The 27,395-nt window shown below is 45.9% G+C and overlaps 1 protein-coding gene and 1 long non-coding RNA gene across 17 annotated transcripts in view; one reads left to right on the top strand and one right to left on the bottom strand.

Moving 5' to 3' along the window:
- The window catches only part of LOC144112924 (uncharacterized), a 44,949-nt gene extending 39,913 nt beyond the window's left edge, over positions 1-5,036 (bottom strand). The window contains exons 1-2 of one of the 2 annotated variants that reach the window (XR_013310556.1): positions 4,880-5,036; positions 3,320-3,436 (exon numbers count right to left, since the gene is read on the bottom strand). This is a non-coding gene — a long non-coding RNA (uncharacterized LOC144112924). The remainder of the gene's footprint in view (positions 1-3,319; positions 3,437-4,879) is intronic. The other variant, XR_013310555.1, reaches the window with a different exon arrangement.
- Positions 1-27,395, top strand: part of LOC144112922 (uncharacterized) — a 43,655-nt gene that overhangs the window by 9,595 nt on the left and 6,665 nt on the right. Inside the window, exons 1-8 of one of the 15 annotated variants that reach the window (XM_077645756.1) lie at positions 5,045-5,177; positions 8,016-8,080; positions 10,279-10,682; positions 10,752-10,854; positions 11,115-11,292; positions 14,200-14,335; positions 23,681-23,784; positions 24,214-24,344. In XM_077645756.1, the coding sequence (XP_077501882.1) occupies positions 10,284-10,682; positions 10,752-10,854; positions 11,115-11,292; positions 14,200-14,335; positions 23,681-23,784; positions 24,214-24,344 (1,051 nt within the window). In that variant the 5' untranslated portion in view covers positions 5,045-5,177; positions 8,016-8,080; positions 10,279-10,283. Of the gene's footprint in view, positions 1-5,044; positions 5,178-7,470; positions 7,729-8,015; positions 9,776-9,897; positions 10,164-10,278; positions 10,683-10,751; positions 10,855-11,114; positions 11,293-14,199; positions 14,336-23,446; positions 23,607-23,664; positions 23,785-24,213; positions 24,345-27,395 lie in introns of those variants that run through there. The other 14 variants (XM_077645754.1, XM_077645757.1, XM_077645753.1 and 11 more) reach the window with 14 other exon arrangements.

Genomic DNA, 27,395 nt, shown 5'->3' with positions numbered 1-27,395 from the left:
CTCACATATCTCGGTGGACACCCGAACTGCGCAGTAAGGGAAGGCAGATAGGCTTACCCGCTTATGTATCTTAAAACCCAACCAAACTGTATCTCATGAATGCCAGAAGCCGTCACGGGTATTTTGTACATCGGTTGAATACGGGTCACCAACCTCAGGAAAGGGATCATTGTCGTCATGTTGTCGCAGGCTACTAATTTTCCCTGGGCAGAATCTCCTCCTCCTCGGGATGGGTTCTTAAGAGCTACGGGCAGCCAAGATGATTGTTCAAGAAAGTAAACGCGCAAACCCAACATACCTTCTTGTTTTTCTCTTTACTAAACAAATTTCTTCAAATGTCGTTCCAATTTGAGCACCTTCGCTGGTCCCCTTTTTACTCGTGTGATATGCGTCAACCTGCATGCAGTGAGCAATTCAGCTATTGTGCTGCTGTAGGATCAGTCAAGCTGTAATTAAGGGGGCTTCGGCCGGCCAAGGGCTGTGAGCCTCGGGCCCATGCAGTACTCTGGTCCCCCAACACCAAAATGAGGAGCGCTCAGTTGAGAACGTGTCTCTCGTAGTTCAAAATGTGGTCTCTCTCATTGCAGCCCGGATGGTTGGTGACAGCAGTTATCAAAATCAAAGTATTCTTTATTTTTAAACACACACGGCAGTGCATAAAAAATATTGCACAATGAAAAAAATTTCAGTGCCACTGGCAGTTGAAGTGCGTAGTCTTCCTGGAATGTCATTAATCACGTGTTCTTCAGTTAATAATAATAATAATAATTGGTTTTTGGGGAAAGGAAATGGCGCAGTATCTGTCTCATATATCGTTGGACACCTGAACCGCGCCGTAAGGGAAGGGATAAAGGAGGGAGTGAAAGAAGAAAGGAAGAAAGCTGCCAGAATGTGCAACAGTGGTGGGTGGGCACGATACTGTTCAAGTTGTTATTTGACAGTGTGGGTCTGTCAGTGTTGTTGGAACGTTTGAAGTCACTTGACCTACTTGTTATCAGCATGTTTTCTCTGGTCATGTAGCTACAACCTGAGACTTGGTTACAATTCATTGGAAATGTGATATGGCATGGTGTGAGATTGGATAATGGTAAATTTCTACTTGAAAAAGTGTAGCGCACTATAAAAATTTGGGACCGTTAACGCACCTTAATAGAGCAGTGCGATAGCGGTGTGTTCTGGATCCATTGCGCACGGATGGAAATTGATGAAGACGACTGCGTGCAATGCACAGCGACAGAGAGTGCTGGTTAAATACGAGGGGTCAGGGGTTTCGGTGATCGGTTGCGGCGATATCATAGTGCTTTCATGCTGTGGCCAGCGAAGCTGATTTGTCCGCGCCGCCGCGGGTTCGAGTCTTGGGCGCTGTGCAGTCGCGGCCATATTTATTTTATTTATGCTAGTTTAGCTCGCTTCAGACACTCGGACAACGTTTTTTTTTTTTTCGAGACAGAAGCCTTAGTGCTAGCGCACTAAAAAGAAGGCGCACCGCCATTCCTTGCATCCACAATTTCTCTCGCCGCCTAAAGAGAATCGGGCAACGCGCCAGCGTGGACATTATGTTCTCCGCTCCTAAGAAGCTTTCTAGGCTTTGCAACCGCGTACGCCTACCTAAAGAAGCACATGTAGCATAAACCACAGACTGCAGTTCGTGCCGTGCACTATAGGAGTTGAATCAATTCCCTTAGTCTAAGGCGGGGTCTACATTGGCCAATCCGGTAGCTGCGTCGGTGATCGCTATACGTAAATACCAGCATAACGCGGAAAATGTGATCTTTGGGCTGCAATGCCTCGGAAACTGCTCCATAATCACAAAAAGCGGTAATCGACTTAATTAATAATAATTGGTTTTTGGGGAAAGGAAATGGCGCAGTATCTGTCTCATATATCTTTGGACACCTGAACCGCGCCGTAAGGGAAGGGATAAAGGAGGGAGTGAAAGAAGAGAGGAACAAATAGGTCCGTAGTGGAGGGCTCCGGAATAATTTCGACCACCTGGGGATCTTTAACGTGCACTGACATCGCACAGCACACGGGCGCCTTAGCGTTTTTCCTCAGAGAAGTCATTAGAGGGAGCCTTCAAAATTAACAGCGCCAAAGGCGGCTGCGAGAGCGTTCCTACGACTGCGTTCACTGAAAGAGAAAAGGCGTACCTTCCGCTAGCAAGAATTGTCTTCGAACAGAGGCTTTTCACTCTCCTGTCCCATAGCCTTCCGTGCGATTTTTTTTTCCTTCTTAATATAATACTTGGTTTTGGGGGATATGGCGCAGTCTCTATCTCACATATCCTTGGACACCCGAAGCGCGCCGTAAGGGAAGGGTTAAAGGAGAGAGTGAAAGAAGAAAGGAAGAAGGAGCTGCCGTAGTGGAGGGCTCCGGAATAATTTCGACCACCTGGGGATCTTTATGCACTGACATCGCACGGCACACGGGCGCCTTAGCGTTTTGCCTCCATAAAAACGCAGCCGCCGCGGTAATCAGTTTTCTACCCTTTCTGCGGTTGTCTTTTTTTTTTGGGGGGGGGGGGGTAGCTCTTCACCCCCCCGCGTTAATTTTGTCGTTTGATGAAAGGTGGTGATTTGGGCTCGTTGGTTCATCACAGAAGAGGAAAAATGCAGCGCAGAAACACACGGACGACGGAAGAAAGACAAACACAAGCGTTGACACTACCAATTTAAAACGGTCTTATTTGCCCGTCCAGTAATTACCGTCGAGTTCTTCGACGGTATTCATTGCACCGCACAATTTCTTAAAGCTAGCTAGCTTCATTAAAGAAAAAACCAGGAATTAGATTAGGAGACGATTTGACTGAAAGCATGCGGTTTTATACGCCACTTTGTGAAATTATCTCCTATCTAAATGGCCACTGCATTATCTTCACTCAATACAAAACAATTGTAATATTTCTTTACGCTGCCCCTGGTTTCCAAGACTGTTGGCTTCTCGCACTTTTTAACTGAATGGCATGATAGTGTGGAACTGCCCTGTTATTTTTCTTTTTGCAAATACAGCCGTTTTTCATATACAGGTGGCCTACGTGTTGGTGCCCACAGTAATGCGAGAAATCATGTTGGACGGCCACTAAAGCATACAAACCTGCAGGGCGCACGCCCAACACACAGAGTAGAAGCTTGGATGAATACTATACTTTAATGCAAATCCCGTTATAAGGTATAATCAGGAATACTAACGGAAATGTTCCTACAGCCACGTAGGCTTGTGAAATAGTTGGGGGTTTCGCAACAGAACACAGCTGATAGAGGGTGGAACACTGGGTTGGGTGGGCGGCTCATAATCATATACTGCAGCATTTATATGATACCTGTAGCGGAAGTAAGGCTTTGAACCAAGTCTGACGCTCTCCACACGTCCTTGGTGGCGATGGTATACGGGTAGGCGCACCAGCATCAAATAGGCTTCCAACAGTCGTGCGCACGCTCTGTATAGCGATAGGATAAAAATCATTTCTTCAATATAAACAGCCGCATTAGTGGAACTTGGCGCTTTGCACGAAATGCAGGCTTAATACAAAAATACGCAGTTCTTTACGCAGCGTCTCATGACCTGATGCACAATATTGAATGGTGTCTAGCAAGCTATACTCTTTTCAAATTTCCTCACTTTTCTGTGTTTTCCCTGGCTATTTCAGTAATAATTATATCTGGAAAGCTTGTTCTCGGGCTATATATATATATATATATATATATATATATATATATATATATATATATATATATATATATATATATATATATATATATATATATATATATATATATATATAGATTTTTATAGATCCGTACGAGCCCAAACTTACCAAGGACTGTGCCAACCAGTACAGAACCAACCAGTATATGCAGCGCTCACTTCGCGGGCAAGAAAAATAGAGTTAAAATAGGCAGGACGACACGCCATACACGCTAGAAGCGAAAAGATGTCAAACGGGCCACATGCTGGGCACTAACGGTGCCGTCAAAATTCACTGCAGACCATTGTATCAATTTCGGTCGGCCCGTTTCCCTGCCTTGGACACTTTTCGGACGGTGTCCCTGACAATTAACACCAGGTTTGCCAGGTCTCTAGACAGCCTGTACTCATAATGTTACTGAAAATAGTGTTACTTACCATGCAACTTTACTGTCGTAATGCCACCCCCCAAGACACTGCGTAGTTGTATTCAGCACGGGACTTTGGAATAATTTTAGAGAATTTGTATGGCTAGACGAATACGATGCTGCGAAACTTCCGTCTGATTTCTCTTCCAATCAATTGCGCTTTTCCGTTCAGCACATCTCTTTCAATAGTTTTTGTATTTTTCCACCTCAGATATTCTCGAAAACGGGCACGAGTTTAAAGTACGCGTAACCTGAAACAGGTGTTTGCAGTAAGGTATACATGCAGTACACTTCGGCGAATTTTCACTTCTCGATGGCGGTTAACTTGATCAGTTAGTACTTTCGTTTGGGAGAGTTGGTTCATTCTCGTAAGTGCGTACACTTGCGCGAGGACGACTCGAACGAGGAACACACATATGTGCACTGCGTATGTCATATGCGTTCTTCGCTCAGTCGTGTCAGTTCAGTTTTTACATGAGCAACTGGAATGACAATGACGTATTTCAATCCTCAGGTCTTTTCCGCCCTTTCTCCAAGCAAAACAGGAATAGCGTATTGTACATAAGCAGTCACTAGTCTGACGATGTCACGAAGCACTTCGTAAATCCATGGTTTAATGGGAAGACCAATGGCCCAAATAACTCTATAGCCTACCAGCGGCCGTAGTGGTAGAGTTGAAATATGATTACGAGGCTAGGAATTCAAACGCGTGCTCATTTCGTGTTTCTCATAAACTAAAAGCATCCTGGAGTAATCACGATTCCTACCTCATGTCGTTCTGCGATGTCTCACGCCAGGCGAATGTGTTACTTTGCAAGCTAGCTATTTTGCCTAGTCAGTCCAACAGTCGTACTGAAAATGCTTTCGTCCGTACATTTGCGCTACTGTTGGAGCATCGGCTCCAGTGACGCGTCTTGGGCCTGTATAACTAACGCCCTCTTTATGCGCCCTCCCCTATCTCCTTTCGCCAAACGTGCAGCCGTGTTGGCTAAAGCAGACTGCGTGCAGCGCACTTCGCTTCAGCCTGTTCCTACCTACACGGGATTCTGACTGTGAGCCAAAAAGGCAAGTCCTGCCTACGCTTGTACGCTTTACTTGAACGCCAGAATATCCCCAGCATTATGGTTGTATTGACAGGCTATCCTCAGGGGGCGAAATCTCAGGCTTTAATTTTGGTCCCGTTAGGCTCCACGCCGGAACAGAGATGCCTGGCATGCCCTAACATTCCTTTGCGGTACCTAGATTCCCCGAAGACATGCTTGTGAAAGCAAGAACTTTTGCACATCGCATTCGGATGTTGTCTTGTTAAAATTTCCACGTGCGTACCGTAAAACCGTTGCATTTTGACTAACTGCACGTGGCGAGTTGGCCCTCGACACCAAGCATTACGGGACAAAGCAGTGGGGCTCTGACCAAAGGCCCACAGAAACTGTCTCACGCGTCACGCACTTAGGTCGAGTAACAACCATTCTCATTTCGACCGCGAACAGTTTTACGACTATTCACTTTCGTCGTTTTCTTTAACAGTTCTTAATATTCCGCTGTCGCAACTTCCTAATTCCGCCGCGTACTATGCGTATTTGCGCGAAGCATGCCACTAATAAGCGTGCCTACATATAATCTACACTTATTGCCGACGTGAAGACTCTTACCTGAGCATCAGAGTGCACCTGTCCGAGCTAAAATAATAAAGAAACCACTTGACGAGCAGGAATTTTGTTGGAAAAGCAATCAATGGCAGTAGGCAGTATATAGTGCACAGCTCTCCGATAACCCTTTTCTGGGTCTTCTAATCACTTCCTATAGAATAAACACTTTTTTTTCTTGTAGTGCAGTTGACAATTTCATGCCTGAACCCGAAATATTTTCCTCTAAGTGTTTCGTGGCATACACGCTAGTGGTGACTTGGACGTAAAACAGGCAATGTAGGCTTTTCACAAACTTTTCAGGCAATGTCATAGGCTCTTAACGAACTTTTCACCTTGTCATTCTCTCATTTATAGTCTTAAGTAATCACTGGTCATCAGTAATTCCCGAGGGTGAACACTCAAGCGCAGCATCGCTATTTGAGCCAGAGCAACGAGCGGATGAGAAGTGGGGAAGAAAAAAAAAACGCCAGAAAACAAGCAAAGCCTGCATGCTGCTGGGCTTTTATTAGTCGCTGTCGCTTGTGTTGCTGTGTATGTGAAAAAAAAAATAAACCGACCATTGCTTTAGAGAGTAACAAGTAAGGCGAGCGCGTCTTACCTTTACCGCACAACTGATTTTGAAACGCACAAGGAACTGCGCCTGAACTTCACTGCCCTCCTCACTGAACAAGTAGGCTTACCGACGTTCGGGAAACGAGCTGTTGACAACGGGACAAGTTTGTGCTCTCTATTTCGCAAACAGAGAAATATACTGGGTTTGAAATTGCCAATACTGTGTTACAAAACAAACTTTCCTCTATTTTGTATGTAATCTTCGATTTCTCAGGGGTGGGACGAACCGCACCGAGCGACAGATTGTACCGTTTTCGAGAAATTATAAACGAGAAACTACAGTGCATAATGTCCAGCTCCGACATCAATATTACAAACAGCACGGAGTTTAATAACTACGACTGTGTAAAAGATGCCCGTGACCATTGTAAGACGAGACGACACGCTAATATGCGCGTTCGGAAGAAGAAAAAAAAAACAGGATAAATGACAACTCCGACCGCGTCGGCGTACTAGGTCGCACTTGAAGCACATCAAAGTCGTACTGATCGGCAGTGGCTTTGAATAGCAGCATCAAATGCGACTTAGCATGCAAAAAGGAACACCAGCAATTGAAACGTCAGTTGACCCTCGGAGACAAAAGTACACTTCCAACCATCGCGTCCCCGCACGTCCTAAACCGGTCTACATTAGAAATGGCGGTTTCCTCGGCGACACGGGGCCTCATAGGGCTATCCAAACGCCTGAGATGGTGAAGATACAGCGGAGAAATGACCATTTTAGAGAGCTGCAGACGCCCAAATCATCTCACAGTCACCCCCGCAAACGAGAAACGCCGAATATTTGTGCCATTCTAAAATGTCCCTAAAGCGACTTGTTCAGGAGACTGGTCTGGAATCTACCGATCAGGGACAGGGATTTTCGTGCGCGATCTCTTTCGCATGAAGACGGCGTCTCTCTGAGCAAAATTAGGAGCTTTGCGAACAAAAATTTCACGAAATAAGGCCCCTTTGTAATTGTTGTGATCATTGTAAGTGTTATTTGTTTGTGACATGTGATGCACGGTGCCAGGGTGGCGAGAAAAGCTGAACTGCGCAATGCCCCCTATACCGCCATATTGGATGACTGTCTGGGGAACAACCGTTTCCCTAACTCGCCTAACTTTCTTCGTCCGCCGCTTTGTTCACGTTGTAGAGCTCGTGTTAGGTCGAAGTCTGCGTATTTTGTCGCTAAAAGTTTACGATAACGTTTACATTTCATAAGGCGGTGTGCTTAAACAGTCGTAGACGCCAGTCCAGCATAACTTAGTTCAGTAGGCGCAGGATCGGGTGTGTCCGAGAAACCTCGTAATTTTTGGCCCTTTCATTTCAAATGTGCTCTGTCGGTGACGGCGTGGTCGTGCCCTAAAGTTTATGGTGCGCTTGTGCTACTTGTTGCTTGCATTTTAAGTGTACGTAATCGCATCGCGAATTGTCTGTACCGTCTCAAACGTCCACTCGGAACAAAGGAAAGTTCAGAGTTGACGTTGTCGGTTTGAGAGCTAGCGTGATAGCGACTACAAGGCCGCTAGCTGGCTGTTACTACTGGCTTGCCGCTATCAGCATGACTGTCTGCAGCTTATTTGGTCTATTTGTTGTTTGCTTTGCCTTGAACTGTACTCGGACATGTCAAATTTTTTCTCACTCTCTCGTTTTATTTTTAGTGTAAAGCCCTGTTGTTTTCGGTTGCCTGGTTTGCATCGCAGTCCTGAGCGCAGATATAGCTAAGGTAGGTGTGAAAGGTGGTCCATATCGAGTGGAATTTTTCGCGCGTCCTCCTGTCGGGTTTTGTTTCCTCCTTTTTTGCATCCCACACGCAGCGTTCTAAAAAAAACGTCATACTCTTGTTCTTCCAATGTTATCGCCGTACATTGAGAGAGTCTTTGCTATGAGAGAGTACAGCACGCATTTTGGCAGGACGGCCAAAGGCACGCCCTGTTACCGACGATTTTGCGTTTCTGCACAACATGGGAACATTGTACTTTGCAACGCTCTTGCACAAGGATGGAAAGCGGCAATAGTAATTCTTCAGCGACCTTTCAATAATGACGAGCCTCTTTGGTGATGCAGCACTTGTTTCCTGCGGTGGTTTGAGGAACATTAACGTTGCATGCAACAATAACCAACGCCGTGAAACAATCACACTGCAGTGTAATTGTTTCACGCCGTTGGTGATTACTTTTGTACGCCGTAGTTACCATAACTTTCGCGAATTATGGTAACGCGCAGCGGCGCTAAAACTCACTCGCGTGTCTGCTGCTGATTTTTTTTTTCGCGCTTAATACTAATTCATGCGAGTTACCAGAAGTGAATGCTGATTAGCAGATCTGTCAGTCCGAACGTACGTAGCCCTGCGTAAAGACAATCGTTAAGGAACAAGTCACATGGTTTGCTCATTTCATCGCTTGCGCTGATTATTTGCTATGCGTGTGAACCCGGAAGCGTTGTTTTGCTCTGTCATCCTGAAACCACGGGTGCGCACATGATTGCTCTCAGTATTGCCGCCTGTACAGCTGCGCGACGATTGGCTCTGTGCCGAAAGTCATGCATGGACGCTTTTAATTCGTTTAATAGCTCCTGTCCGTAACGACAATATAATCTTGGACTAGAACCGCAGGCATGGATCAACCGTCGCCAGTAAAGCATGCATCAGTTGCCCCAGAGAGAGGTTGCTCGCGTTGCAGAAGTGCGACTGCATTGAGTAGCCTGCACTACTGAGCAGTCGAGGCTGAGAAAACCAAGAAGTTCCGATCTGGCTGCAGTGCTGCAAGAGCAGAAAAAGTTTCATGCTTTTATTTTCAACAAATGCTCGTGTACGAATAACGATCAACCCGTTGCAGCGTTTTGTACTCTGTTCATGCTTAAATATGAATGCACATTTTACTCTTGTTTATGGACGTTTGAATGTTAATCAGGGGTTACTTCACAGCAGGCGTGGGCATACCGCGCACGTAAGAGCTGCAGCCTACTTGATCTGAATCGATGTTTTGGATAAGTTGGTGTGAATGGTCTGCGACGATTTTTAGGACGTCTGCTGTCGTTGGGTGTTTCGTATTTTTTTTATGTATATTTCTATGAGTAAGACTGAATTTTAAACGAAGCTTGAAGTACGTAGTAGGAAAATTTAGTTCTGAAAGACGTGAAGGCTTCTCGCTAAACTCGGCGCTACAACAGGGGCGCAGTAGTTTATCCGCTGGAGCTGGAATTCGGTCTAGCCACAATGGTGTTTGTTATTTTTTTTTTTTTTGCTTTTTGTGGTCGCCATTTTCTTTTGCTTATATGGCCGTCGATCGTGCTTGGTACGCCCTAGGGAGTTGTAGAAACACTTCCCTATTACAGTTGTGTATGATGATTATTGCGTACACAAATGTGGCAGAAATGCCTTGTAATGAAACGAGAAGTCGTCCAAATCATCGCCAGTCATGTAAGTCAAGCGCTGTTTACTCTTTCGCAAGCGATCTAGCGGCAGAACACGGCGCTCCTATCTCCAGTGTGCTAGGGAAAAAGTCGCTTTGCGGGCACATCGTAGGGAATTGCTAGCGAATTCAGCTGCACGTATTTTTTATGATGGCACACAGCGCGTCCCGGTACACGTGCTTGTGCCATTGTACGCTGCGGCAAGTTGCTTTTCTATCTGCAGATTCTCGGTCAGCTGGCAGCTTTGCTGGTTCGTACCGTTGCACTAAATATGGCGACTGTGGAGCGGTGGGACGTGCCATCCGGTGTTCCAGGTGTTTTATACGGGCACGAAGCGTTCGAACAGTGTCGTAGTTCCAAAAACTATGCGATACAGCAGCCCCTGCGAATCTATGGTATGCTCGTTGAAATACTGTGTGCATTCCTCCGTGAATGAAATCGATTCAGACGTTTTCCGTTTCGTTTCTCCTGCGCTCATTGAACTGATCGGAAGCGGACGATGTTTTCCAGAGCAAATGGAGGAGCAAGTGACGGCTCTTGTGCCGCTGCATAGCAACCAAGTTGCCGAGGTCACCGCCGAAACAAGGTCCTCCAAGCGCAAAGCAGGGGAGAGCTCCAACACATCCGGAGGCATCAAATGGTACAAGCAGAAGTTTCGCGACTCGTGGCTGCAGGACGAGCGCTTCAAAAACTGGCTGGTTAGCGTGCCGGACGACCCGTACCGCGCCAAGTGCAGGCTGTGCAACGCCGATCTGAGAGCCGGCAAGAGCGAGCTGGAGAAGCACGCACGCACCAAACATCATCGAGACACTGTGAAAGCGGTCGAGGATGTGAAGGCCCTGCTGGGTTTTGCCAACCAAGCTGGGGCCCAGTCGCCGCATGATGTGGTGACCGACATGCAGTCAAACGATCAGGTGGGTGCCTTGGTGCTTCGCTTCGCGGTGGGCATCGTGTGGTGTAAGGAGGCTAACGCACTGGTCCAGTCAAACAATTCGTTCCAGATGCAGGATGACGAGCTGTCACGCCCGGTCCCCGTGGCTTCAGTCGTGACACAGAGGAGAAGGGCCTCTCCAGTGCCAGTGCCCAGTGAGTCCTGTCTATTTTGATTTGCCAGCAATGTTGTGCATAATTATTTTGTGTGATTGAAATGCTCTTTCCTGAATATTTTTAGCTTTGTCTGGTCCACGATCGTGTTCACTGTTATATACAAAGTGCAGTGATGTGATGGAGTTCAAGTCTACCATCTGTCTAGAAATGTGGCTGAAAAATATTTCAAACCTTATTGGATTTTGTGTATTTCGTGTGCGGTACCTCTGCAATCGACCACTCGTGCATTTGGATTTCAGCAGTGGTATCAGCACCTGCTGTCCGGTGTCAAGTGCCACCAATGGGCTTCTTGCCTCGAGTGCAGTGTCATGCACCAGACTTCAAGGGTATTGCTGTGGTCGACAGCCAAATCCGAGAGATCCAACTCAGTGACTACGAGGGGAAATTCCTGCTGCTGTTGTTCTACCCTCAGGACTTGTGAGTACATTACATTGCAGTCTTGTCAAACAACTGAATCACACTGGCTTTTTGTCGTCAATTTCTAGCTCGTGCTGCAGCGGTGGCCTAGTGGTTTGAGCATCCGCCTCGCACGCAGGGGGCGGGGTTCGATCCCCAGTGCCGCTGGGTACCAGCCAGTTATACAGAGGGTAGAAGCTTTTCCCTGGTCTGGTTCTTGGTTTCTTTAGGGGGAAATGCTTGGGATACGGGTCTTTGACTCCACGTTGAGTAGACGAAACACCCTTTGCCGTGGCGTTCTTTGGTCAAAGCTGCCCTTGCATCATAAAATTCATCATCATCGTCGTGGGTTTCTTGCTCATTGCACTCTTTCAAATTGGTCATAACTGAGCCTTGGTGCAGTGAGTGAAACAGTGCCAGTGAAAGCAGACTTTGCATGCTTGTGTGGTACAAATCCTCTGAGGAATGAGAGGCTAAAAGAAAAAACTTATTGAAACGCAAAGTTTGCGAGGTTGATAGATTGAAAGGAACGCTAAAGGAATTAGTAATTGTAATAAAACTTAGGCTAGGTTGATAGATTACCCTTTGGAAACACTACCTGTGTTTGTTTCTCCATGAAAAGAATTACTTAGTTGTGTGGAATTTCACAAATGAAGTGCCCCATTTACACTCCTATGCAACACGGGTGGGAGAGCGTTTTTATGGTATGTACTCTTTTGAGCTCTCAAATAGGAGACTATGAATGGAAATGACATTGGCTTGGTCTGCCAACCAGACCGCATTTGTTACAGTGTTAACCCTTTACAAGGCACAAGCTGTATGTATGTCTCACATGGATACAAATGGTAAAATTGCACTCAGGATGTCTGTATGAATTGAATGACATCACTTTCAAGCCGTTTCGACCACTAGTTTTGTAGAAGAAAGAGGCACACAGTTGCACCAGTGACTATAATTGCCTCAGATTTGCTATGTATGTGTACCTTACTCTTTTGAACGTATAAGACAACTTGTATTGCAATTTAAAATTGCTTCAAGAAGTATTATCAAGCAGTTGACTGATGGGAACAGGTCAAAAGCTCAGCAGTTTTTGAATATAGATTTCGCTCAATATGAATAGAGATTTTTAATCGCGGGCATAGACGAAAAGCGAGAACAGTGGGGTTGCTTTTTCCATGCTTTTTCTTTATAAGCAGCAGACAGAAGGCTTGTAATGAATGTAAGTAAGGCTGCAATGACACAATTCTTTTCATTGAGTTTTATTCAGTGCTTATTATCCGACATTCTTATGACTCATTCCAGTCACAACGAGGGCATTGGGCAGTAACGAAGTGCAAAAAGAATTGGAATGAAATGGAATTCAAATGAAATCATATCACCCCACCCCCCTTTCTGGGGATGACAAAGCACCTTATCGCAATACATGCATGCCGTAATGAAGATTGTCATTGCAGAGACAGTCAGGCACAAAACTCTCGCTTGGAAGGTGCCTGTTTAACCATGTCACACGGTCATTTTGAAGGCTCTCGAACCGATAGTCTGTCGACTGCTACACAGGCGGTTCCGATGGCCATGGAGTCAATAGTCTGTCCAGTCAATGGAGCACCACGGATCTCTATCGAGATTTGAGGGCGTTCGAGTGGGGTCTGCGAGGGCTGCGTGCACTCTCGGAAGCAGAGCGCACAGAGCAACGCACTGGGGAATAAAATAACTGCAGTGTCATCACTGAAAAACTTGGGACTTAAAAATATATGACTTGTTTTGCAGAAAGACAGGCCAGATTGCGAAACACTGCAAGGTGCCGAGTGGCCATGCTGCCACTTCCACCATGCTTGCACCAGGTGTGCATGGCAGTCCAGAGAGCAATATGGTGATACCCAGGAGTGCGTTTTGGAGATATCTATAATGCCTCACTCAAGTCAGCTCGACTCATTCCTGGTGCTAGGCCATCAGGCTTTGCTCCGAAAAGGGGTTTTTCACTGCTACTGGGAGCAGCTTTCATCAAGAGAAGTACATGAACTCTCAGTACACGAGTGTTTTTGTATTTCTTCCTCATCAAAATGCAGCTGCTGCGGCAAGGATGAAACTCATGGACTCATGCTAAACGGCCTGACACAACAGCTAGATGGTACCTCATTTCTAACATAGTTGTTAATGTTACTTTTCTGACATATGGCTTAAAGCCCGAAAAAAGAAAATTAATTCAGAAGATGCCCAGGAATTGACCATTGTCAGTTTCTTTCTGTGACTATCTGGTAGCTGAAACGTGTTCTTATCTTTAGACATTCTCATTCCCATGGCAAGATCTGTGCATGGATGCTTTTCCATGCAGGCTTATTTCTAGCCTTTGAGCCCCCACACAGAGGCTACAAAAGACATGTATATGCGCTAATCAACTTCCAAGGTTCGAAAATGTTTTCACTTTTGTTTTCAGCTGGCCCCTCACCAGTGTATTACTCTGGCATCTAGGAGCCTACAGGCTCAAGAGCAGCATGTAGGGGAATTCCATGCACCTCCAGACGACAAAAACAGGCCACAGTGAGAGTTTGTTGTAGGGATGACCACAATTTTAACACAGCAGAGAGCACATCATCTGGTGGTGGAAACGCTTCCACAGACACCAATACAACGTCATGGGAGTCGCTGCCATTCATAGACGGCAGCCAGAGACTGTGTGGGGCGAGGCAGCAGTTGCACTTTTTTTTTTATAAAGTTGTTTGGGTGCATTCTTGCCTAGTTTTTGCATGATATTTGTGTTATGTTTGCATGATATTTATGATAAGAGCAAGAATCACATCAAAATGAGATTCAACTAAATTTTTTGGAAAAGTACTTCAGCTTCATTTTAATGTGAAATGTCTATGTTCTTAACTTTGCAACCAGTGCTTACTTGATCTTCAAACTTCTGCTATTTCTTTTCCTTTGCAGTTCTCTTGCTTGCCCCAGTGAGCTCGTTGAATACAGCGAGCGTGCAGCTGAGTTTCGGAACCTGAACACTGAAATTTTGGCAATATCCACAGACTCTTACTGCACGCACCTTGCATGGACTAACACCCCAAGAAAGGTATGCTTTGGTGCTTCAGCAAAGCTGAAGATGCTTCTCTCAAGTGGTAATGAAACGGAAGTTACTTTTAGTTAATAGCGACACTAATATTTTCTTATTTCAATGATTCACATTACAGATGCATCTCGGGTTATTGCAGTGAATAGTATTGTTTTTTACAAGAGGCACTGTGTGTATCAGAGTTTCATAAGTGGCCACAATTTATTTCATAAATGTGCCCAGCATGCCGTTGTCACCTTCGTGTTGTAAAAGTTCACTTTTTCACACAGAAATGTCAAAATAAATTATTTACATCGCAGTAGGTAGGGGCAAAGAAGGTAGGCATAAAAGCCATTTTAATTGCTTGATGAAGCCTTGTCTGAGTGTTTACTTGAAAATGCAGAGCAGCGAGAACTAAAGTATAGTTATTGTTGTTGGCAAGGTACCGTATTTACACGACTGTAAGTCGACGCCCCCAAATCACATTTCCGAAAAATAAAAAAAAACTTCCGAGGTTGTTTAAGCTTGGCCTTAAATAGTTGAACGCGATAGCATTAACCAGCGGCCGCCGTTTATCGCCAGCCGCTATCGGCTGCCACGCGCGGGCGTGCCCGTGGGAACATTTCAAAATGAGAATGTATTAGTCACTGGACTACTCGTCCACATTTGTGCCATCGTCCTCACAAGCGCTGCCGTCGTGATCGCTGCTGCGGTCCCACAGCACGTCATTCTAACATCGTCGTCCAGCGAAATCCCGCACTTCGCAAACAGCCACATCACGACATTGCATGCAACAGCTGAAAATTTTTTTCGCTGCTGCTGCCACACTGTATCGCCCTTTGCGAACGTCGAACTTGCGGCCCGGTGTGCGGCTGTTCGTTTCTTCGGCGTAAAAAGTGGCAGCCATCTTGAATGTAGCCGCGAACGAGCGCCGGTCGCTTGCTGGACCTGGAGCACAAATGATGGCTGACGAAGCACTACATTAAAAACTTGTGAAACGCGGCCGGCAGTTGTCAAATGCGTCAAGAGCCAAAGAGAAACTACGCGTGAATGGCGTCGGCTCTTCAGTCGGCTACCGACACTCCCCGGCACCGCTGCCGTTCCGAGTGGGGGGGCCGCCGCGATTGGTACAGCGGCCCTTCCATCAACTATCAACACTCCCTTGAGCACCGAGTGCGCATTTGAAAGTAAAAAGAAAACTTGTTGGACGCTTGAGCTTCCCGTAGAACGCGATTGCATTATCGGGCCGCTGCCACTTATCAGCAACCGCAGTCAACAGCCACGTGTGGGGTGCCAGTTTGCTGTTTATCGATAGCCGCCATCGGCCGCCGCCCGCGCGCGCGGGGAGGGGATGCCAGTCCTGCGCGTTGACATAGCAACTGCTCAAGGCCAGCACCAAGAGCGATGCGACGGAGCCACGCAGCAAAAATGGAACCACGCTGTAGGGTGCCTGATATCTTGTTTGTCTCGCCTTTACTTATAGTGCCCCCACTTTGGATTTTCATGTTTTAAAAAATAGGTCGACTTGCAATCGTGTAATTACGGTAATTAGTTTCTAAGGAAGCGGTTTAATTATTGGGCATTTGTCGTATAGAATGCACAAAGACTGCGCCTATTAATGGCAGCTTATACAGTAGACTCTCGTTAATTCAAACTCGAAGGGACCCCAGGATTTTGTTTGAATTATCAGGAAGTTTGAATTATCGGAAGTTCTCGCATATATGACTCTGAGCAAGATTACAGCGCACATTACAATTAATTATCCACTTAAATCATATTTTAAACATTTCACTCTTTAATTACACAGTAAAAACAGAGCAGAGGTGAAGGATCCAGAACAAGTTTAATGGAAATCTATGGCTGACTATACCGTTTGAAGAAATCATGAATTGTTGATTGTTTTTTCTTTACATGTGCATTAAGAACAAAGTTCTCTATTCCATTAAGAGCAGCCAGTTGTTCTTGAGAATTTTCTTCTACAGTCAGAAATTTGTGGACCTCGGCAAGGTAGTGGAAGGCCTGTGCTGCTGTCACAGAGGATTGCCCTTCTGATTCCTCTTCACTTTCGCTGCTGTACTGTGCTGGCAGCACCTCAGCCACCAAGTCGTCCAGGGTGTCTTCCCTGCACACGCAGAGGTTATCATCGGCAGCCGCAAATTCACTGAGGTCAGCAGCTATGTTGTGTGCTTGGAGTGCAGAAAGCACTAGCCTTGCTTCATCGCTCTCCATTTGGAGGCAGTCTTCACCTTCATTTCGAGCGCAGTCAGGCAAGGTATCGCTGGTGTGGCCTGGCATGCGGAAGGCATGCTGGAAGCAGTTCCGTATCGTTGCCGATGTTACTGCACTCCATGTGTCAGCTAGCATTCCCACAGACGACAGCAGTGTTACGCTGTACGACATGGAATTATCCATGCATATAAGCATCCTCTTAAGGAGTAGCTTTCTGTAGTTTATCTTCAGACATTTGATTACCCCCTGATCCAGAGGCTGGCGGACAGCTGTTGTGTTTGGAGGGAGGAATTCAAGACGAATTGCCTCCAGCCCCTCCACGTCACCGTGAGCGGGACAATTATCCACTATCATCAGCACTTTTCTTTTATCGCGCTTAAACCGCACGTCAAGTTTCCGCAGCCAATCCTCAAACAAAGATTGCGTCATCCATGCACGTGTATTTGCTGCATAAGAAACGGGAAGAGTTCGGACGCCTTTAAAGCATCTCGGACGCTTCGATTTGCCAACAACGAAAAGTTCGGGCTTGTGACTACCATCCATATTGGCACAAACCATGACTGTGAGCCGGTCCTTGCTCAGCTTTCCGCCGGTGCAACGTTCCCCCTTGCGACACAATGTTTGCTGAGGAAGGCACTTGAAGAACAGTCCCATTTCGTCAGCATTATAAATGTCAGCCGGGGAGTATTCAAGCAGTAGGCTCTGAAGACGCGTCTGCTGCCAGTCGGTAGTAACCGCCTCATCGACCGCTGCCGCTTCTCCACTTACTGTTTTGAAAGTGAGGCCATGTCACTCCTTGAATCGCGACACCCATCCATCACTACACTTGAAGTCTTCAATTCCAAAGCGCAGAGACCGTTGTTCGGCCTTCTCTCGCAGGATTGGTCCACTTACTGGTAGACTGCAGCTCCGAGCGCGCTTCAGCCAAAGAAAAACTGCCTTCTCAAGCTCCGGATGCGCCGCCTCCCTAAGCCTTTTTCTGTCGGGAGCGAAATGGCCTGCGTTTTTTCGCAGCTTGTCTTTCGCTTTCACAATCGTTGTCAGTGTACTTTTTGTGATTCCATACTTCAATGCCACAGAAGTCTTCTTCGCTCCAGCCTCAACTTCTTCTATGGCTGCCAATTTTTCTTTCACAGAAAGGGTTCGGTACTTCCCCCGCGGAGACATGATGCTACCAACGCGGGCGACCGACCAGGGAAAGAAAAGCGCGAGCGGTCACGTGATTCGGAATCGGTCGATGCTACTCGCGTCACTTTCGCACCTTTTTTTTTTCCTTTTCTCGTGCTCTTTGTTTTTACGTCAGGTTTTACGTCAGTTTTGAGCGTTTTGACAAACGCAGGTGGACAGTCGTCATTTCCACAAGTTTTGAGGGTTATGTGTTTTAATTTCGAACTTCCTGCTTTGAATTGGCTAGCAAGCATGCTAGCAAGCCACGGAAAGTTGAGCAACAATGTGCCCTTCGGGAGGCTTTTGTTTCGAACGTTTGTTTGTTGGGCTCTTGTTCGCTTTCTTTTATTTTTTTAGGCCATAGTGCGCTTATTTTAACATTTTCCGCTGTTGTGGTGATATAAGAAGTCAGATTTTTCACCAGTGGTGGCAACGATAGCCGATAATTTTCCGGTATGGACAAGCAAAAAGTACGAATTAACCGAATTGCGGTGTTTGAATTAAGCGGCCTTAAAATACATTGAAAACATGGCGAACCAACCAAAAATTTGATTTTTGTTTGAATTAACCGGAAGTACGAATTACCAGAGTTTGAATTATCGCGAGTCTACTGTAAATGTGTGGCTCATGATGTGTGCAGCACTGTTTTCCAGTAGCCATCGTTGTTATTGGTAAGATTTTACTTATATTGCTTCTACAGAAGCAGGATGGGGGTCATTAACTGTGTCTGATTACATGTCTCAGGCACCTATTTGGTGACAGTCTTCATGGGGCAGATTTGGCATCGGGCTTCTGGAAGAAGAATGTGCTTTTATTATATCATGTTCAGTTGCTTTGCTCCAAGCTTCTTGCAAAGCAGTGATGCATGCAGTTGAAAAGGAAAGAGCCGAATGTGGCATTAGGTGGCTTCGAGCATGTGCAGCACTTGCCCAGTGGTAAACTATGTGGTCGTTAGAAAAACAAACCCCAGGTGTTCTAAGCTCCTTAGGGGTGGGAAGAAGTGCGAGCAAAAGCTGTACTGTAAAAAGACGTGAATGTTGTTTACATGATCATCTCCCAAAGAAGATTTAAGTGAAAATAAATTGCATACAACCAGCATCCCAGCTTCTGTGGCACTGTGCACACGGTGGTAATGTTTCCTATTCTGAGGCAGTACTGTAGGCATGGTCAGCACTGTATTTCTACACTGGGCTGCAGTATTGTGGAGCATTTTTACTTTACAGAAAGAAGCACCAACATGACAAACGCAAGAGAGTGGCCCGGGCAAGCGCTTGCTCTTTTGCATTTGTTCCTGTTGGTGTTGGATATTACAAATTATTGGCTCTATCGAACTGTTCCTAAATATTTGTAACAAATACATGCATTTCTTACTTCATATATATTAAACACTGCCATATAATGGATATATCGAACTCTCAAGCACCAAACTGTGCCCACTTGGATGGCAGGTGGCAGGCTTTGCCTTGCTACATGGGTGACTGGTGGTGGAGTGGCAAGCATTTTGCACCACGGTTCATGCTTTATCTCGCGTTTACCAACAGCGCCGCAGAAGATATACCACGCGAACAGCTGATAACCAGGCGGTCTGCACCTGTCGATAGTGCCCCGGAGCCAGCGAAACACACAGTCAGTTGTAGCTTTCCAGCAGGCATTCTCTGCTCACGTCGACTGTCACGGATGCAGGGGGTGACAACGCGATAGCTTTCGTCCTGGCGTCCGATTTTTTACGTGACACCGCTGTAATGCTAGGAAGCAGCCACCTTAGCTGGCATTTGACCTTCCAGCGCCGCGTGCTGCCGTGCTGTGTGGTGAAGTGAACCTAACTAGCGTTTGCCACTTGTTTTTTTGTGACCTCCGCAATCGCCGTGAGCAACTCTGAAACGGTGCTAAAGCTGCAGAAGTGGTCTCTCCCAGTTACCGTTCTTTTGTTGACTAAATTTAGCTTCTACAGCGCAAGTTTTTTGTTAAAATTTTGTGTTGTGAATTTCGGCCGTATCAGACTATTTAACGATTTTTTACCAGTTCGTTATAATGAGGTTTCACTGCACCATCTAGACTAGCAAAAAGTTCTATTTTTTACTCTAGCAAACCTTCAGCAGGCTTCAGAAGAAGGCACTAACATGTCCAAGGGCCTAGTTGTAATGAGACAGTAATGAAAAGTGTGGCATCATTACTGCCATGAGTCTTGTAAAACTATGATGGGTACAAATTGGGCAAGCTGGTCGCTAGGTAATGTCAATTTGCATAGCAGATGTGTCTTCAGTACACAGGGGCCAGAGCACATAATTTTAAGAGGCAACTAGTTGAGTGAGATGACATATGAAGGGCACAAGAGTTGAGGTCATGTGGTTAATGCTGTGTATGCTTAACACCTGGAGTTGGGCATAAAATGTTTTGCAAGAAATAGTGAAGTGCTAATCAGTCTGTAGTAGTGGTGGTGACTGTATGCATTTCTACTTGAGGGCTTTTTTGCACATACGATAAAACTTCGTTGATGTGTAAGGTGTAAAAAAATTTGGAAAGAAACGCTTATTATCCAGAAAAATGTATAATCTAAACTGTCTGATTTTGATGGGTGCAGCTGTTGAATGAGGTTCAGAGACATTTATTGACACTTTCCAATAAGCATTCCTTGACACAAGGTCTGAACAGCTCCTTTTCTAGTGCTCGCAGAATTCAATTTGTGTTTGCGCTACAGTAGAATCTTCATGTTACGAATCTGGTAGATACGAATTTCAGGATGATGCGAATTAGTAAAATTTTCGGCCAGTGTGTGTTGTGTACAATGTGCAAAATTGCGGATGTTCCAAACGCTCTCCCACGCCTCTGCGGATGATATGAACCCTATAGTAGGATAGAACTTAAGTAAACAGCAGTTGCTAACACTGGCCCCGGTCTGCAGCGTACTGTATTACTCCGTTGGCCAATCACAATAGTAATTGAATTCAACTTTATAATGTTTGACTATATTAAACAAACCAGGTATCAACATTCCAGAGCTTATAATTTTTTTCTTGTGATTAGCTTCTTGTTTAAGTAACAATACAAGTTTTAACAACGGACTACATTTTTGTCGTGGAGGAACTTAGCTTTTTCTAGTCTGCGTCCTTGGCCCAAGAATTCGCGATACGAATCGTATCGTCGTTCTGAAATCGTTATTGCACATTTGAGGATAGCTTAACCTTCAATGGGGCACTCTTCAGATATTAGGGGGCAAAAATCCTAAACCATTGTGAGAACGGTTGCATATCTATGGTCGGTGCCTAGATGACACTAGACGACTAGCGATCAAATGAGAAGTTGTACACAATCGCGGTGTGATGCCTTTTTTTCGTTTTCGGAATAGAAATAGCGCAGATGTTTATCGTTTCCCACGACTCTCTTTCAGATAAAGTTCGCATGTGGTGTGGCAAAGTTTGTTGTCGTGAACTCGTTCATAGACGTCAGGGTCGGCTGTGCCGAAATCCATAGCTGTACGGTCTGTTGCGGTTTTACCTTCGAACGAACAACCTCACAACTAAACATGTCTCGATGTCTTTAGTGAGCCACAATCAATGCGGGTTGTTCTACTGCAAGATATCTGCATTTTTTGCTACAGCACATGCTTGCGCCGCGGCATGGGCGGGCTGCAGTGACGGGTGCACCAATTGGAAGACTGGAATCTTCCGCCTCGGGTTGCAAGCAGCAAGCTGATCGTACATTACCTCTTCCGCCCCTTGCGCAGAGTCACAAGGGCGCATCCCCATGCGCCTCAAAAACAATCATACAGCGGCCTATAGACACTGTGACGAAGCCACGGCATTTCTATTCTTCATGTCGCATACCCGCAAGACCGTCTCTCTCGTATGTTAAGCTGTTAACATACTGGAGTGCTTTTTAGTGCTTTGCTTCTTTGCACCTAGGCACTGCAGAGAAGCCACCATGGCAGGTGACTGCCGCTGTATTTCATCACTCACGTGCCCCCGTATTTGACCCACTTGTGTGTTTGCACATCTGCCTTTCATCACTAAATGTATTATACAACCCGAATTTGTTGAAATTTTAACCGTACAGCCGGGAAATCATGTTATCCGGGAAAGTATTAACTGATAAAAAAGTGGCGTAACTGTATGGGACATTTTTATTGCCCGTGATTTTGAGCATATGAACTGTGAAATTGTGCATAAACTGGGAGCGTATCAAGGAAGTTTTACTGTACTCTGTACTGGTGTACTTTGGTGGCCAATGCACTTGCACTGGAAGTTTTCTTTGAGTTTTATGATATTCATTTCTTTTGCAGTCTTTATTTCTCATGTGGAGAAAAATTTATTTATCGAAGAAGCACCTTGGCTTTTCTGGGGCTGAAATGGTTGGCTGCTTGTCAAATGGCACATTTGAATTTGGCAGTGTGTGAAATAAAGTGCAGTAGAAATGAAAAAATTTGTGACTGTTAAACTAGCGGTCACACAATCTTCTGTGATTTTTTCGGAAACCTTACTAGTGAGCTTACATTTCATGTGAATTAATTTCTTTTTCTTTTTGGTTATCATGTTGTTTGTACGAAATGGCATGGCTATGGATCTTGGCAAAGCTCTGATGGGGGTACAAAAAGATAGTAAGATCTCAGTTGGAGTGAAAAGGTAATTATTTGGAGACAAAGATAATAAGTGTATAAAGAGCTAGATATGACCTCAGGTAGTGGTTCGCTGAAAAATGGGCTGAGGGGAAACTTTTTATATTTTTGGGAATGACCGTAATTGAAGTGAATGTACTATAGTTCCAGAAATGCTTGGTATAGTATGCTTCTGAGGTGGTTTTCAGCTCTCTTATCACTATTGGAAACACTGGAAAATTCAAGCTTTTGATGCCTAGCTTCATTTGTTCCAAGAGAAAATAGCACGGAGTTGGCCAGTCAGCGTGCAGTCGGGAGTAAGTGTTTGAAGTATGACTCTAGAACGAAGTGCCAAGGGATGAACTTCCAAGAAGTGTTTGCTGCAACAAGTTGGCCATGGAAATGGTGGAATACTCTGCATTTTTTGGCACTTCGCATAGAGTTCAATCAACCGCACTAAACGTAACTGGCTGCATCCAAGTTCTGCTATATTTATTGCAGCTGGTGTGACAAGTGTGCACCTCAGCAAGGACCCTTCTTTGTGATAATAATGCCAAGCCCAACAGGCCCGTGTACTGTGCGATGTCAGTGCATGTTAAAGAACCCCAGGTGGTCAATATTTTTGGAGCTGTTCACTATGGCGTCCCTGATTGCCTGAGTCACTTTGGGACGTTAAACCCCCATAAACCATAAACCTAAAGCAGGTTCAAGGCCACCAAGGAAACGGCTGTTACAACTTTGTCTCCCCTTCCCTGATAGTGACCTTATCTGCCCTCCCTCAGCCGCCTTCCTTTTAGTGAAATGTCCCCCAAAGATAGTTTTCAAGGCATGTCTGACATTCATTGTTATGTGGCAAGGGAGCTGAACAACACCCTAAGAGATGAGAATTCGTTCAGAGCTTCCAGGACGCACTGTGGATCCCAGAAGCATGCTAGCTTCGTGTGGGATCAGTCTGGAGAACTGTAAAACATGTTAATGAGATCTTGCTAGTCACCATTTCAGTGAGGGATCTTATTGACAGACTTGTTAGAAGTGACTAACTTTGACACCAGGAAGGTGACAATCTGAGCATGGGCATGAAATATGAACACTGAACTCCAGTGCAGCTTCATTTAGCTGGTAATTTCTCTGCACAATTTCCCCAGGTACAGGAGGAAGAAACTCCAGAAAAAAAAGTGTGTGCATCAAAACCTGGGCAATATTTGGGCCTTGTTGATATCCTTTGGAGAAAAAAAAAAAAGACTGTGGAATCATGGGTTATGAGCCAACTTGGCTTCATTCTGCGGGTCCCTGACTCTTGCTAAGGTGGGGCATCGCAGGACGGCATTTGAAATGGAAACATTTTTTGTGTTGTGCAATGAAGGCTTGGTATTTTTCAGCTTGGAGGCCTTGGGAAGGTCAACGTCACCTTGCTGTCTGACTTCACCAAAAAGATCTCAAAGGACTACGATGTCTTGCTTGAAGATATTGGTATTGCATTGAGGTGAGTCTGCTGTTATACATGTAACATTTTTCTTTTGCTAATCTTTAGTGGCCATTCACAGCACCCCGTTTAAATGTAGCCATGAAGCTGGTTTGCTGAGACTCCTGATATAGAGAACCTGCTGTGGTAATGGGAGTCAGATGCTGGCCTTCTTGGTGTGAAATGGACATCCAGCCCACCTGGCCTTGCAGGAGAATACCAGTAACTGCTGTGATGAAGCTGTTGATACGTGAGACCATGCCTTGCTGTAGAGTGCACCTACATTACAGGTTCTTTATTTGTGGTGCTGTTGAATACATGGCTTTCCCTGTGATATAGTAAGCCTACCGAAAAGCTCATTGTGGGCCTCCACTCGTGCACGGAACTTCTGCATTGATGTGTTTTGACATCTCATGAAAAATTCTGTTCTTGTGTATTTTTTATTCGCAGGGCATCTTTTATTATTGACCCCAAGGGAATGGTTCGTCAGGTCACAGTCAATGATGTGAACTTGTACAGATCTGTGGACGAGACATTGCGATTATTGAAAGCTCTTCAGCATGTCGAAAAGCACGGTGCAGGTTAGACTTTCTTTCTTGAGCTGATGGGTGGAGGGCTTGTCTCCCTTGTGTCAAGATTTTTTCTGTTTTGGTGGCTGTCGGGTTTGTAGCTGGTAGTGAGCATGGCTGTATGCATGAGCTTCTTTAAACATCGTCGCTTCTTTTGAAAGCTTTATGTTGTGCACAGCACAAGCTGGACAGCATTAAAAATTCTGGCACTTGGGAGCAGTGCTTAATGACATCCAGATCTCAAGGTGTAGTTTTAACGCAGTAGCGTTAAGGCTCCCGTTGTGCAGAAAATCCGGCATCGGTGTCGGCAGTGTGAGCGGAAAAATCCCTGGAGAAGCAATATAGGTGGGCCACCTACGTCACGTGACCTTGTGGTGTTGTTGCAACCTGCCCACTGGATTGTGAGCAAACTAATCACCATGGTAGGTGGCAATTAACCTAATGATTGGTCGCAAGAGGTTGCTCGGGAAGAGAGTCACACAAGCCCCATGGGTGGCAGCACCTGCCATGCAGGGCAGTGGCACATTGCTTAACTGCGGCACTACTGCGCCAGGAGTGGTATGAGAACTCCCACAGCTTTGTGAATGTAAAGTTGAGAATGACCAGTTCCACATATATGTGCATTAAGGGGAGACTGTGGTCTTAGAAATTATTAAAGAAGTCACAATTAAGAAATAATCAGGAGACGTGTATTTTTGTGTGCTGATTCTAAATATGTCATTTCATTTCATGTAAACCTTGCTTGAGTACTTATGTAATATGTTATGCAAGGTGTACCGCAGCGGTGGCCAAGTGGTTGAGCATCCGCCTTGCATGTGGGAGGTGCGGGGTTCAATCCCCAGTGCCGCCAGGTACCCTCTGGTGATACAGTGGGTACAAGCTTTCCCCTGGCCTGGTGCTCAGCTTATCTGCGGTGAAATGCTTGGAAAATGGGTCGTTGACCCCACCTTGAGTAGTTGAAAATACCTGGTGCTATGGCACTCTTTGGCCATAGATGCCATAAAGTTGAATGGCGCAAGGGAACGAACACAGGAAGACACAGAGACTGAAAGAGCACGCGCCTCTGTGTCTTTCTGTGTTCGTTCCCTTGCTCCATTCAACTTTATGATGAACCAACTAGCCCAACAGCAAGTACCGTATAAACCGTATATAGGTCGAGTGGGAATATAGGTCGACCCCCTTACCTTGAAGTGAAGAAAATAGAAAAAAATAGAGAAGAAGCAAATATTGCCGAAACGCATTTATTTGCAACTTCGGCTGCGTCCCTGGACCACCGGAGCTGCGACTTCACTCCGAACTTTCATCAGTGTCGTCGGAAGACGATTCCTTGTCGCTCACCGCCTCCCACAGTGCGTCGTCCTCAGTTCCATCCAGCGTGTTGCTTATGCAGCACTTCTTGAAAGCCTTTTGCACCATGGCATCTGGCAAAGAACGCCAGGCCGACAACACCCAGCTGCAGACGGTCGCAAGCGGAGGCCTTTGCAGGCGGCCCAGCGGCGTCTTCGGATTGTCGCCAGGCATCCACTCATTGTACTCCTGTCGCACTCTGTTTTTAAAGAGCTTGTTGAGTACCACGTCAAGTGGCTGAAGGGTAGACGTCATTCCTGGTGAATGACGACAAGGTCGGTCCTAGCTTCCGTGAGCGCACGCTTTACTGATTCGGTCAGGTGGCCGCGAAAAGCATCCAAAACCAGCATGCTCCGATGACGCAGCAGTGCACCGGGCCGACGATTCCACACCACGCGAATCCAACCAATCATCATAGCCTCGTCTATGTACCCTTTCTCATTCACGCGCACAACAACACCTGAAGGGAAGGCTTCCTTCGGCATGGTTTTCCTTTTGAAAATGACTAAATGAGGCAACTTTCTGCCATCTGCCGTGCACACAAGCATGACAGTAAAGCGCGAGTGCTCACTTCCTGTCGACAGAAGTTTTACTTCTTTGGCGCCGCGTTCACTGACCGTGGTAACCGAAGGCATATTAAACCAGACAGGGGTCTCGTCGGCGTTCGCAATTTGTCCGAGCATGTAATCGTCCTCCTCTCGAAGCCGAATCACATACCGCTGGAAGCTGACGAGCTTATCGGCGAACTCCTCTGGCAGCTTCTGGCATATGGATGTGCTGCGACGGAGAGAAAATCCCTTGCGCCTCATAAAACGGCGCACCCATGACTTCGGTGCGCTGAACTCTTCTCGGTGTAGTCCAGCTTCCCACGCAAGGTCCAAAGCTTTGCATTGAATGGAATGCACAGTCACGGGTAGTGACCGCGCATGGAGGTGCCGCACAAAGTCCGCAAGTGCGTCCTCAAGTTCTGGATGTACTGCACGACGTCCGCGAAAGGACATTTGGCTCGGCTTGCACGCGAACAACTTATCTTTCTGTCTGTGCCAATACTGCACGCTCTTCTCCGAAACGCCGAACATGCGCTCAGCGGCCATGTTCCCGTTCGCTTCAGCGAACTCTATAACTTTTTTTTTGAAAGCCGCTGTGAACTGCCTCCATGTGCCGCTGGTACTCATTGCTAACGCGGAATTGCGCACGAGGTCAAACAAAGCAGCACACGCGAAGACCAACAATCCGGTGGCTCTGAACGAAAAAAAAAAAGCATTCGCGTTTAAATGTCGATACGGTTTTGGCTATCCGTTCGCGAACAGGCTCCGTGGGTTGCCAGACTGCGACTCACATTCTGCTAAGGCCACTTTATAAGACGAAGGGCAACCTTCGCTCGCTGTTTTTAAGAAAAAATCTCGACTTATATTCCGGTTTATACGGTACTTCTGCAACGCCATACATGCCCTTGCACCGTAAAAATCCATAATCATCATCATGTTATGCAAGGTGTTTTGATGAGCTTTTAAGAAATTTTTCTGCAGGGAAGGTGAAATGGTTTTTTAAGAATTTGAATCTATGAAGCTTCTAGGTACAGGATGCAAAGTAGTTTTGTGCTAGCATTTAAGATGGTGACTTAATCATCGATCAAAACCACGACAATGTTCAGGCTTTTCCTTACTGCATTGGAGGAAACTCGTGGTGATGTCATTGTTGCCGAAACTTCAGATG

Source organism: Amblyomma americanum, chromosome 1, assembly GCF_052857255.1.
Source record: "Amblyomma americanum isolate KBUSLIRL-KWMA chromosome 1, ASM5285725v1, whole genome shotgun sequence".
NCBI lineage: Eukaryota > Metazoa > Arthropoda > Arachnida > Ixodida > Ixodidae > Amblyomma > Amblyomma americanum.
This window is presented reverse-complemented; position numbering and strand designations above follow the sequence as displayed.